Source organism: Montipora foliosa, chromosome 8 (assembly GCF_036669935.1).
Source record: "Montipora foliosa isolate CH-2021 chromosome 8, ASM3666993v2, whole genome shotgun sequence".
Taxonomy (NCBI): domain Eukaryota; kingdom Metazoa; phylum Cnidaria; class Anthozoa; order Scleractinia; family Acroporidae; genus Montipora; species Montipora foliosa.
This window is the reverse complement of record NC_090876.1, coordinates 50,806,896-50,819,395: the sequence shown is the minus strand read 5'-3', so window position 1 is coordinate 50,819,395 and position 12,500 is coordinate 50,806,896. Positions and strand designations below refer to the sequence as shown.

The following is a 12,500-nucleotide window of genomic DNA, read 5'->3' as shown; positions in this document are numbered from 1 at the left end:
TTTCATTGGGAGCTCAATTTAACTCAATTGAATTGTCTTCAAAGGGTGAGGTGAAGGGAGCTTTAGATTTTGAACACGTGGAGCTGCCAGACCCCTTCCATAAGGGCCCTCCGTTACTGAGCCAACTAAACATAAAGGTCAGCGGAGGACAGACGTTAGCGATTGTTCAGTTGGACGATGACAAATTAAATCCACTTGAACTTCTAGTGGAGCGATTTTATGACCCTGCCAAAGGAGCCCTGGTGCGTATTGATTTGATCAATATACTTTACTGATTTCAAACGATTTTTGTAGGTCTCTTTACAAAACATTTACTATCACTAAAGCAAAAGTAGTAACTTGTTTTGGTTAATAAATAGGACAAAGCACGTGAAATGACGAGAGTCAGGCAGAAAATTTTCGTTTTGCCAAAAATCGAAGAAACTTGTTTACATTTTGGCTTATGTCTTCCCTGTTATCTGCGGACATAGAACAATGTCTCAAAAAGAGATAAAAATGTTCCAATAAAAGAATTTTCCTGCCGTTTACTGTTTCTCTAACTCTCTCTCTCTTCTGTGTGCTTTTTGTAGTTCTTAGATAGATCAGACCTTCGTGTCCTGGACCTATCCTGGCTACGATCCCAGTTTGCTGTGGTGTCCCATCGCTGTTTCATGCCGCATTACAGTATTGCTGATAACATTTCTTATGGAAACGATAATGGAGCTTGCGCGGTAACGAGGCAGGAAATAGTGGATGCTGCATATTCCGCTTATGCGCATGATTTTATTATGCAGCTTTCGAAGGTAAGAAGTCAATGGTAAAAATGCAAAGGAACGAAAAAAATGCTGTGTCAGATAAAGGTGCATCGTTTTGAGAAGCACGCTTCGTTTGAGAGCTGTTTTCTTGTCGACTTCTGACCTATCTACTCCGTCCCGTCCTATCTGACGTCCAGCTCGACTTGTAAAAATCACTTGGATAATATCTTTCTTAAAACGAACGTCTTGCGTTTCTCAAGGGTTATGATACAGTTCCTGGTGAAGACGAGGTCGTGTTATCCGAGAGTCAAAAACTAAGGATTGTTATAGCACGAGCTATTATCAGAAGATCGCCAATTATCGTGCTCGAGGAGTTAGAACAGGAAGCGGAAAAGGTTAGTACAGTACTGTCATTACTATAACACATTTTGCATTTGTTGGTGAGGAAACACAAACAGACAGAAAGAGAAACGGACAGGAGAAAATGGTCAGTCACTTTTTCCGTTATTTACTCGTCAGCAGTACGTTTAGCCTATCCGTCCCTAGATTAGTCAATCAGCTTTCCACTTGTTCATAAATAAAAATGTAAGGCTAAGTCAGAGGTTACCACTCATAAAGGCAATTTTGTTTACTTACGTTAATAGATATTAAAGGAAGCATAGATATAATAAGGCTTTCATTTCTCTACAAGGATGGACTTGTATTTTTTAACAATTTTCCTGTAGAGGCAAAAAAAAACAATTGTTCTCCTTCCACGGAAAACAAACTAATTTGCTCCCGATAGAGTCCTTTGCATTAGATGTTGGGCAAACATTAAACTTACGAAACTCAATTTTTTTTTTCTGTGTAGGCTGTAAACGATGCAACCTCAATACTCTGCAGAAACAAAACTTGTCTTATATTTACGCGACGTCGACGAACAGTTGAGACCGCGGACCAGATAATCCTTTTATACCGTGGACGCATTCTTGAGCAGGGAACCCCGCGGGAACTTCAGGAGCTTAGACGTTTATATCACTTGCTTACAACCTTAGAAACAGTTGACCAGACTGAACATTCTTAATCAATTTTTATAATATTTTTCACACACAGAAGAGTATTTTTGATTTCTCACTTGTTAAACTTGTCGACTTAATGTAAATGTTTCGATGTAGGGCACTTTTTTTATTCAACCTTTTTCGGAGTCTATAGACCGCTTTCATAAATGTCGACCTCCTCTACATTCTTTTGTATTTATTTAATTAGACCTACTGCCCTCATTTTGAAAAAAATATTCTTTTGAAATTTGCTCGTATTGGCGAAGCTAGAAAGGCTTATGAGCATTAAAACAGAAGTACATTTTATTTGGCCGCCATTATGAGAGAGGAGTCTATACGACTTTGCGATACCATTTACAATAAAGAGGCCAGCCGGTTGTGTAGTATTTGATTCATATCCATTTTATCACGCTTGTTTTACAGTTCTTCGTGCTTTGTTGCAGTATTTTTTGCATCATCACCTTCCGGTTTGGTTTCCTTATATCGCAGTGCAGGAACTCTGTTGGTTTTTGGCATATCGACTTTAAGACAGTCTGTAATGAACAAAAATGGCCTGTTTAATCACTGTGAAGCAGGGTAAACCATAAAGAAATTAATTTTACTCAAAGCGACTGTGATTAATGACTCGTAGTATAGCTCTTGAATAATTTTTCTCATCACTTGTCACATCACATAAGGTTGCTATGGTCACTGACAAGTTTGTATTATACCCCGTAATAAGAGAATGTGTGATAGAAAATGCATGAAATGTTTCATATATTCTCCATCACATAAAGTAGCATGTTTGCCTTCTCTCAGTTTTTTTTTTCGCGTATACACTTCCAAAAGATCTGGAAAGAAGCAGACTAACAACAATTTTTATAAAAGTGACGACACATTTAAATTTGCAAGACATGTTTCGGTCGTGCAACGACCATCTTCAGTTGAAAGTAGAATTAATTTGAAGTTACATTTGAATTTATAATATGCTAAACAAAGATAAATAACAACGTGAAATAAATTGGGAATCTAACAAAGTAGCCAAAGGTAACAAAAAAGAGTGTACAATGGAACATGTTGATTAGAACGAGAGAGTTAAATTAACGTGATATAATTGCTTATTTAAAGAAGGTTGCTCCTAGGAAATATGTAAGGCCTCTTTTATCTTGACCTGGAATTTTGTGGTCGCACGGTCTATAACTTCAAAACATTCCGCAGAGCAGGAGTTACGGCATGCCTCGGATTGTTGAAGGTGTTTAAAGATATGTGAGGTCCTGTCCCTGTTTAAGTGAGGATATCAAGAAATTGTTATTAATCTTACGTAAAAACCTTTTCCCCAGTCACATCGTTGAGAGAGTCATTAAGCAGTATATTACAAAAACTCAGACCCTTTCGAACACACCTACTAGTCCTCCCTCTAATCCTACACATTTTTTCAAATTACCTTATGTTGGGCCCTTCTCTATTGTAGCACAAAACAGATTACGTAAATTACTTAAACGTTATTGTAACAATCTTGATGTTAAGCTAGCCTTTTCTTCCTTCAAGATCCGTAACATGTTTAGTGTGAAGGACCCTGTGCCTGTTGAACTCTGTTCGAATGTTGTCTACAAGTTTACCTGTGCAAGCTGTAATTCTTGCTATGTCGGCGAAACCAGCCGACACCTCTCGACACGCATTCGCGAACACTTAAACAGGGACAGGACCTCACATATCTTTAAACACCTTCAACAATCCGAGGCATGCCGTAACTCCTGCTCTGCGGAATGTTTTGAAGTTATAGACCGTGCGACCACAAAATTCCAGGTCAAGATAAAAGAGGCCTTACATATTTCCTGGGAGCAACCTTCTTTAAATAAGCAATTATATCACGTTAATTTAACTCTCTCGTTCTAATCAACATGTTCCATTGTACACTCTTTTTTGTTACCTTTGGCTATTTTGTTAGATTCCCAATTTATTTCACGTTGTTATTTATCTTTGTTTAGCATATTATAAATTCAAATGTAACTTCAAATTAATTCTACTTTCAACTGAAGATGGTCGTTGCACGACCGAAACATGTCTTGCAAATTTAAATGTGTCGTCACGCGTATACACTTCTGATGACACATTCTAAGATATCCCAGGAAAACAACGATCATTTTTATTTTGCTCGAATAACTCAAACCTTGATTGTCATCCACTAACACTCTTTTGGCGCAAAGCCACTTGGTTAGGTCACGTGATTGTGCTTTCATGAACCAATGAATGAGAGACCGCTGTGTATCCACCAGCATGTCATGACACTGGAAGAAAAGCATGATATCCAAATTTGGCATATGGCAGAAAGAGAACCTCTCGTAGGGTTAATGCATGTACGAGATTATCATGTTACTAGCAATTCTTTATCCCACTATAGAGTATATAGATAACGTTATTTCCCACTTGCAAAAAAGGCATTCTTTTTCATACTATTTAAAAAAAAGGGAACATCTGATTTTATTCTCTTAAGATAAAAGACAACATTTTACCGAGTCGATATTTTCTTTTGTAAAATAGACTTTTTACAACTCAAAAGTACCATACATATGACCGTGTTACTTTTCTCGAGATTCCATTGCAAGTGCAAAGCTGAAAAGAATGGTAGTCCTCCTTCAGTTACCTGTTTTTTCAGTCGTCTTATTTCTCCAGTCGGGTCATCAATGTCTTGTTCGGGTGTCGCAAACATCCACTTCTGGATGCGAGAATTCTTCGTCATTTCTTCAATCTGTCGTCGGTATTGGCTTTTAACTATATGCAACATAAGAACTTGTTTTTTGAAGAAGTGAATGACATTTTACAACCTTGCATTTTAACGAATGATCAAGGAAATGCAATGGCACTAAAAGGGTGGCCTGCGTGCCTGTTCTCTTCCTCTGGACGGAGGATAAGAGGCTGTACTCGGTCTCACTGAGAGGCTAGAGGAAGCCTTTCCCTTGGGCTGATTAATTTTGAATATGGCGCTTATTTATGTAAATTATGTCTTGCGCCCTGGGCCAAGTCTCATTGGTAGCAAAATCGTGCAAACTCTGAGGAAATGAAAACAGCGATCCTAACCTTCTTTTTACTCGTGGCCTTCCGGCGCGAGTAACGAGGTAGAAATGTTTAAACTTTCAGGCAATTTGCATTAATTTGAAAGTTTAAAATGAAACAGTGTAACTTAACATTGGGTAACAAGACTGTCCAGTTGCAGAAGGAAGGGCCAGGGAGTATGATTTTGAATTCTGTTAGAAACCTCCAACTGAACCTCTGCGATCTTGGGGTAAATTTGTTTAAATAAAAAGAACTTTTACCTCCTCTCTTGTATCTGAAAGGATGCTTTGCTCTTATGTTATACTTGGTCATAACATTACAGAGGTCTTCCGTCACTTTCAGCATGACTATCTCCCTAACATCATGAAAGAACAGTAAGTGAGAGACTTGGGTCTTAAACGAAAAGGTGTTTCAATGTAAAGTGATTTGGTGATAGACTGGAAACGAGTATAAATCCCTCATAAGCACGAGCGGGAAAACGTTTGGTGTTATGTGTTCTTTTTTTCTTTTGGGAGAGGAAGGGGGGGGGGGGGTTCTTGCCTATTTCAGGACTGAAAACGTGAAGCTAGTTACAATTGGTTGAGACCTTCAGCCATAAAACGCCACTTACTCTTTGTAATAAATTGGACTCTTGTTTTCCCGTTTTTTTCGTATTCTTCCAACCGTCGTAAGTTTATTCTCGACCTCCACTGCCAGAAGCCTACAAACTAAGAAAATGAAGGCTACTAATGATATACAGCGCATTTTAAAGAAATCAGGTCTTTGTAGCCTGTGTACATCCGCCTTCTCCCCTGCAAAAAATCTCGCCGATTTTTCCCAGGGGAGGAGGCGCATGTACACAGGCTTGTTCTTTGAAGTTGTCTCATGCATGATGTTTGAGGTTAATTGAATTCTTACCGTGATTCAAAATTTGATTCTATGCGGATTCGGTTGATTTACCTTCCCCACCCCAACCCCCTCGGTTCCCTCACTTTCCTGGCCAGAATTCAGACTTGAAAAATCTAAAAATAAGCTCCTAATTTCTCATTCAATGGACTTGTACTTTACCGTGACATTTTGTTGGAAGATGTTTCGTAGATTCTAAATCTTCATCCTCATCATCATAATCAATTTCCTCCTCGTCATCTTCTTCTTCTTCTTTTTCTTCTTCCTCAATAACATCGTCTCTTTCCGTTTGCCGCGACTCCTTTCCCAATTTGTTGTTGCTATCATTCGTTTTGTTGTCTCTTATCGAATCTGCTCTCACTCTGATACCATCAATGACTACAAACTCCTCGTCAAGCATGAATTCATTGGATAGTACAATATTAAAAGATAACACTAGAACGAAACCGCATGTGACAAGAAGCATTCTAGATGAAAAAAAAAGTGAAGCTTTTGCAGAAAATCGTAGCAATGCTTCCGTTGGTAACAATACTCGAAAATGAAACTGTAACCAGAGAATCTGAAGGACGCTGTCCAATAAACGAACCGAGTGAAACCTCGACTGATCTCCACGTGTCACAGAGTTGTATTGAAAACTCGTAAAACAGTGACCGCCTCTGACATAATAAGTAGATTTTTGGTCAATTATTAAACGTCGTGGCAAACTTATTCATGTACAACACCTTGTTTAATCAAGGCGACTCCTCCAAGTTACAACAGTATAATAGTTACCAAACGACAAAATGACTTCGGCCTCCTTATCTTTTTCGCCAAACACGTTATCCCTTGGATAAGTCGGAAACTTCATTTCATTGAATAAAATTTAATGTTTATAAATTAAACTGCAATAGGCATTTGGCTTTTATATGACCTTATTAAGAGTGTAACTAGGGCAGCTGCATTGGAAGCTGAATAAACTAAAAAATCTGAATCGTTCTTAAGTTTCAGCTTAGATTGTTATGACCAGGGAAATCAAGGAGACACACAAGTGTGATTTTGTGAAATATATATTTATTCAAACCATTTTCATGATTAAGAAAATTGTCATTATGTTTCCGCAGTGAGTTGAGCACTACAAAGTAAAAATCCAAAAAATTTCGCCTCTGTACTTTATTTCCCCACCGGTGTGAGCAACTCTTTCGGATATACGGTTGCATGTGCCGACAATTTTCTTCATACAAAGGCTTTAAACTCTTGGCAAGTTTTCATCTTTCATTCTTAAATTACTTCTGAGTTGTCTTATTCGCGGAAATGCAGATTGTCTGAATGCATTTGTATTATTACAAATACCGAAATAATTATTTGCTTAGCTGTCGCTGCGTCCCAGGATCTCGATTCTGTTAACCAATCAGAAAGTAACAAATAATACTATTGCCTTCTTCTCTTGACTTATCTAACTCCTTTTCTACTTTTTTTGTAAAACGAAATAACTGCCATTCAACCATGAATTCAGCGAGGATATTTATACCTCTTTTTAGTGCATATTTCTTAGTCATTTTACCGCTAATTACTTGTGAAATCGAGACAATCACCGTCGGATCGGACTCGAAAACAAAGAAAAAGAACCCTTACATTACAAAGTTTCACGAGACAGCGAGTATACGGCCAACTAAATGCCAAGGCAAGTAACAGAAAAAAAATGTTTTTTCGCTGACTTATCAACAGTGGTTGAATCCCAGTTCTTTGTACCACACACTAATGTGTCCTTCTCTTTTCAGTGTGTCGTCTTTTGGTGACGGAATTCCTTGAACAAATGAGGAAAACAAATCACATAGAGGATATACCCCGAGGATACACACTTGAAGATCTTGAGGATCGTGAAAAAAATATTCATTATGAAAAATCGTAGGTATAGTAAAAGGGTCTTCAGGTGTTCTTTTTGATACTTCTTCTTATCGTCGCGACAATCAACATTTACTATGCCGTGATCTCAGCTTGGGACCCTGTGATCTCACCAATCAAAATTGCCACACGTGTAGTAATCTCGATCTCCTTCCCAGAGCTTTTCTGCACCGAGAGTTGAGCGAGCGACAAAATCTCAGCGAATAAAAGCCGTCGAACTTCTAACCTACAATCGTTGCAATATGCAAAGCTCGATAGCATTCGCTGAACTTGTTTCAACTTAGTTCGTTGTGTATGAAGCAAACACGAAGTCTTGTTGTCTTTAAAACCCTGAGGACCCGATTGCTAAGTTGACAGGTATCTTCAATTCTTTTTTTTATTTTTATTATTATTATTATTATTATTATTATTATTATTATTATTGTTATTATTATTATTATTATTATTATTATTGCATGTTTTTTAATAGGGAACTTCGTCTAATGGATGTTCTTGACAATTTGTGCCAGAAAATGAAACTCTACCAAGCAAGGGCTGGACCCGAATTTCCCTACATTAAAGGAGGTGCTTGAATATTTTTTTAACGTGCAACAGTAGTTTTAACTTAGATCTCATTTGTCTACCAGCATAATGATATATGCAATTCGCTTGGTTCAATCGGCTCCCTGTTTCCTTTCCTTAGAACAGTCACTTCTTTAGGTGAGTGGACTGGAAAAAGAGAGAGAACCCTGAATGGTCATTCTGCAATCATTCCATGTCGTTTTAATATGAAAGATGGGTGCCAGTTCTCAAAAAATAAGACAGCTACGAGCGGCTCTAGTGTTTGGAAAGAAAGTAAAGGTTTTTTCTCTATACTGATTGTGTGTCAAGTTTACAGCATTTGTTGTTGTTGGTGGTGATGTTGTTTTGCTGAGGACGAGAGGACGGCAAAGAGATATTGCAAAATTAACAACAACGCATGTGTGCGAAGCGCTAAGAGTCAATTTTGAGTCCTTGAAGGCCCGGCCTCCGTTGTTTAAAAGATGGTGGATAGTAATATCAACCGGATAGATCTCTCTACATCATTTAAGCGCTGTTTGTCCATTGGAGAGCGCTATCTGGCCTTCTCTTCTATAACTGAACTGGTGCATGTTGTTTTGTGTTGTTTTCGACGAGCTTTGAGCTTTCTTCTTCAACTGACATACACTCGGCCTTCAAACTTGCGGAAAGGAAATTAAAAATGCTTAGCACTAATTTCTTTCATAATTTCAGCTAAAAGTCAGCTCCGTGAAGTAATGGATGATTTGGCACAGCGATCAAAAGTGAAACTAAATTATGAGCTGCCTGATGAGGTCGTTGAAGATTACACTTACGAAATGGGAAGACTTAAGTTTAAGGTTAGCAAAGAATTGTCTGATATTCCTCTATAGAGAATCAACTCCGATATCGTGTGTAGGTATATCCTGGGTATTATCATGTGATATCATATTTATTTGCCAGTGTATTCATCTACTCGAAGCACACGAGGAAGACTTGACCCAATGGTACTTTAGCGATCAAAAGGAAAATCTTATGAACTGGCTTTGCGTTGAAAGAGTGTTGGACATAAACGAACAAGGTGATCTTTTTTTTTTCTTTCTTTTTTCCGTCTTTTCCTCGCTCGTGTACCTGTTTCATTTAGGGACTTAGCATTTATGTATAAATGTATGGTGTATAACTAACTGCAGACGGTACTGCGTTGGTCATCAGTGCATTGATGATGTCTAGAGAGGAGGTTAAGCTTAAATAGCCACTCCAAATATCCCACACATGTGGTACATCTAAGCCACTAGCGAGCTAGTGAGCATGCGCATGTATGGTGTATATGTATGTTACCTTTATCACTGAAAATTGAGCACAACTGAAAGTTCTGATGAACATCTGAGAAGTCTTTCACCCATATTTTTAAATTCCAGATTGCCTAGATGCTTCAACAAAAATGCCGGAAGACTACTTCTCCTTTATGCAGGAGGACAACTCCACTGATCCAGTAAAACCACATATTCCAATGAGAGAGGATATGAAATGGGAATTATAACAAAACAGGAAAATGTGACTACATGGCTTTAGAAAAATGTAGAATATGTGGCCCGAGTAAGGTAATAAGCTCTTGGGATTAACAAATTTAGATTTTTGCTGGAATTTTAAAAAATTAAAACGGATAAAAACTTCTTTCTTGAAAGGATATGATAGTTACGTCACAACTTTCAGGTTTTTCACTTAAAACTGTTGAAGACCCAAATGAGACAGTAGCATTCACTCGTGGGTTCAGTAGAAAAAAAAACTCAACAAAAAACAACTTGAACACACTAGGAATGGCAACTATCAAATCGTCACTTGACCGAGCCACTTCATCAGTTGTCGTCGACATAAAGCAGTTGATACTGGCGTACGGATTCCTGTTTCTTCTGGTACACCATGTAAAATATACCCACTAAGCAAACTCCGATAACCACTGCCAGGGCAGCAACGATTGGCATCTGAATATCTGGAAAAAGGAAATTCCACGCTGTAAGTCGAATGAACTAATTTTATGAACTATGAAGGTTTTCTGATAACCCTCGATAATTCAGCATCGACGCAAAAAAGAAATCCAAATATAAAACACTAATGGAGTATCATCTTGCTCAATGAACATCCGTGCTTTAAAGCTGTATCATCTCTAAACCTATTTCAGTGTTTTTTTCTTATAACATGCAAATGTGTTGCATGATTGTAAACAAAGTTTTCGAATAAATGTGGCTCTACAGAGTACTTACCTCGCCTTTTCACGCGCATGCTTAGATCCGACTTGAGAGATATATCCTCAGACTCTCTCTTCTCGCGGTGTAATGCAAACGGGCCTTGGGCCAGAGGATACACGTCATCGGGGGTTTCGGGAAGTGGTTTCACTTGCCGACGTTTTCTGCTGGCCTGGCAGCCTTGAGCACATCGCGAGGTTGGATCCGTTGCGTTACACACTTTAACCTTGCAGTGAATGAAGACAAAAGGGGTGGGTCTGTTGACAAACTGAAAGGCTTCTGTGCTCCAACGCTCAGATTGTGGATCAGGGGGTGGATGGTTGGAAACTGTTTCGTCAACTGGGCATCTATGCAGAAAGAACTTAAGTAAGCGTAAAAACTGATTTAAAAAAAAAGGAGTGGACCTCTTTAGCTTGTACGTTTGGTTTTCCCATTTCAGACCACGTGATGTTCCCAAGGGAATTTCATAAGTTATGCATACATAAGCACGTGCATAAGATGACATTTGAAAGAAATATGAAGAAACAGTTCCCTAGAGTAACATCACGTGGTCTGAAATGGAAAAACGAGACGTACAAGCTAAAGAGGTCCATTAAAGAGGCTATGTTTAATTTACCAGATGCAATACGTTACATCCCCAACACGACAAGGAAGAGAGTGCAGCCGAGACAAATCAAAAGTTTACAAAATGCAAGCAATTAGATACACGTCGCCGGATTTCATCAAGGGTCGCAAAGTGTTTGTTACCTGGTCCCAGCTGTTTAAAATCTGGATATCTTTATGTAGTGGATAACTCACTATCCAGAGAATGATATTTACTTCACGTTAAACCTTGGCCAAGGTTTTCGTAAAGCCTTTACCCAGATATGCCAAGAATTTGCATATTCACGGTTACACGAGCAAATACTGGGAGACGACTGGTAAATTAAATGGTCATATTTTGATCTTTCCTTTTCCCATAGAGGAATAAAAAATGAACTCGAACTTGACCATCTCTTCGATCGCTTGATTGCTTAGATGGCAGAGCATGCGCAGTGATGCGCAATCTCACGGTCATTGCCTAAAATCCCGTTCAATCATAGATTATTTCAGGCCTATTTTGCAACTGCATACATCAAGTCGCTCATCTCAACTCTCAGATCAATCAGAATAAATAAATAAATAAATAAACTAAATTCTAACCCGTTTGCAATAAGGTTGTATCGGGGCTCTGAATTTCTGTCCTGGGATGGAGTGGCATAACAATCCAAGGCCAGAATTGACAATCTGGAGTCTTTCGTCTCGACTCGAACCTCAAAATACAACCTATGCCGAAGCTGGAGCTGTACAGGAAAGTCATCTGCGGTGTATGCCGTCTGATAGCTAAGGAAAAACAAACGTTTATTTGAGAAAAAAGGACCTTAATTCTAGTCATGCCTAACGAATGATTAACAAGGTATCATTCTCTTAATTTGACTCATAAATTCTTAATTAATGAATTATACCACATAAATTACATTTGGTGTCGAGTACGGCTGTTGGTTGCTCACCTTGGCCCAAAATCGGGTTGTTAAATACAGTCCTTTGTCATTTTGCGCGGTCCTAGATTACGAGCTGTCCCTTTTTCGCCACTTAGGTAGTCGAGTGCGAGGACAAGACGCGCGCGAGAAAAAAATGGCTGCGCGAAATTTGGATTTGAAGAGTTCGCGAGGCCATATTTTCTCATGCTCGACTAACCAAGCAGTTAAAGAGGGACTGCTCGTGTTCTAGTGTGGTCCTTATAGCCGCAGCCACACCAGCGATTTTTTTGCTTGCGCAGGTAATGCGATTGGCGTCTCCAGCGCGAGATGAAAATCGCTCGTGTGGCCACCCCCTAATTGGTGACGCGATACAGAGAAAAAAGCCAGAATTGAAATTTTCGCGACAAAATCGCAGAGATTCGCGCCCGTGTGGCCAGCGCGCTTGCGATGCGACTCAAGAGTATTTAACCAATGAGATTAAAGGAGGAAATAGTGCCCAGATCTCTTGAATTGTGTGATTCGCGCGGCTTTCAATTTGTCGCCAAACTCGAAAAAATTTATCGCTCGTGTGGCCACCCTTTCGTGCTGACGACACTCCAAAATTTGAAAAAAATCGCATCACCTGCGCGAGCAAAAAATCGCTTGTGTGGCCGCGGCTTATCGGTTAACCTA

At 39.0% G+C, this 12,500-nt stretch overlaps 4 protein-coding genes across 4 annotated transcripts in view; 2 read left to right on the top strand and 2 right to left on the bottom strand.

The window, feature by feature from the left end:
* The window catches only part of LOC138013160 (ATP-dependent translocase ABCB1-like), a 7,344-nt gene extending 5,547 nt beyond the window's left edge, over positions 1 to 1,797 (top strand). Inside the window, exons 6-9 of the mRNA XM_068860167.1 lie at positions 45 to 242; positions 570 to 782; positions 995 to 1,129; positions 1,585 to 1,797. Coding sequence (XP_068716268.1) covers positions 45 to 242; positions 570 to 782; positions 995 to 1,129; positions 1,585 to 1,797 — 759 coding nt within the window. The remainder of the gene's footprint in view (positions 1 to 44; positions 243 to 569; positions 783 to 994; positions 1,130 to 1,584) is intronic.
* LOC138013161 (protein canopy 4-like) lies at positions 262 to 6,525 on the bottom strand. The gene is made up of 6 exons (XM_068860168.1): positions 5,852 to 6,525; positions 5,415 to 5,511; positions 5,065 to 5,159; positions 4,395 to 4,522; positions 3,921 to 4,038; positions 262 to 2,304 (listed from the first exon to the last, which is right to left on the bottom strand). The coding sequence occupies exons 1-6, from the start codon at positions 6,153 to 6,155 to the stop codon at positions 2,189 to 2,191; spliced, it is 858 nt and encodes a 285-aa protein (XP_068716269.1). The 5' UTR covers positions 6,156 to 6,525; the 3' UTR covers positions 262 to 2,188.
* Positions 6,526 to 6,724: 199 nt separating this feature from the next.
* LOC138013015 (protein canopy 4-like) lies at positions 6,725 to 9,759 on the top strand. Its single transcript, XM_068859976.1, has 6 exons — positions 6,725 to 7,349; positions 7,447 to 7,573; positions 8,040 to 8,134; positions 8,822 to 8,946; positions 9,050 to 9,167; positions 9,505 to 9,759. Exons 1-6 carry the CDS (start codon positions 7,172 to 7,174, stop codon positions 9,624 to 9,626), a joined length of 765 nt encoding a protein of 254 aa, XP_068716077.1. The 5' UTR covers positions 6,725 to 7,171; the 3' UTR covers positions 9,627 to 9,759.
* The window catches only part of LOC138013014 (uncharacterized), a 9,180-nt gene continuing 6,136 nt past the window's right edge, over positions 9,457 to 12,500 (bottom strand). Inside the window, exons 7-9 of the mRNA XM_068859975.1 lie at positions 11,512 to 11,691; positions 10,348 to 10,676; positions 9,457 to 10,076 (exon numbers count right to left, since the gene is read on the bottom strand). Of these exons, the coding sequence (XP_068716076.1) occupies positions 9,943 to 10,076; positions 10,348 to 10,676; positions 11,512 to 11,691 (643 nt within the window). The 3' untranslated portion in view covers positions 9,457 to 9,942. The remainder of the gene's footprint in view (positions 10,077 to 10,347; positions 10,677 to 11,511; positions 11,692 to 12,500) is intronic.

Excerpts from the sequence above, each read along its gene's own strand:
- LOC138013161 (XM_068860168.1), bottom strand. The coding sequence starts at position 6,155 with ATGCTTCTTGTCACATGCGGTTTCGTTCTAGTGTTATCTTTTAATATT. Across the intron at positions 5,512-5,851 it reads TCTTCCAACAAAATGTCACG|TTTGTAGGCTTCTGGCAGTG; the intron begins GTAAAGTACAAG and ends TCATTTTCTTAG. Across the intron at positions 5,160-5,414 it reads AGTCCAATTTATTACAAAGA|GGAGATAGTCATGCTGAAAG; the intron begins GTAAGTGGCGTT and ends TCATGATGTTAG.
- LOC138013015 (XM_068859976.1), top strand. The coding sequence starts at position 7,172 with ATGAATTCAGCGAGGATATTTATACCTCTTTTTAGTGCATATTTCTTA. Across the intron at positions 8,947-9,049 it reads TGGGAAGACTTAAGTTTAAG|TGTATTCATCTACTCGAAGC; the intron begins GTTAGCAAAGAA and ends TTTATTTGCCAG. Across the intron at positions 9,168-9,504 it reads GTTGGACATAAACGAACAAG|ATTGCCTAGATGCTTCAACA; the intron begins GTGATCTTTTTT and ends TTTAAATTCCAG.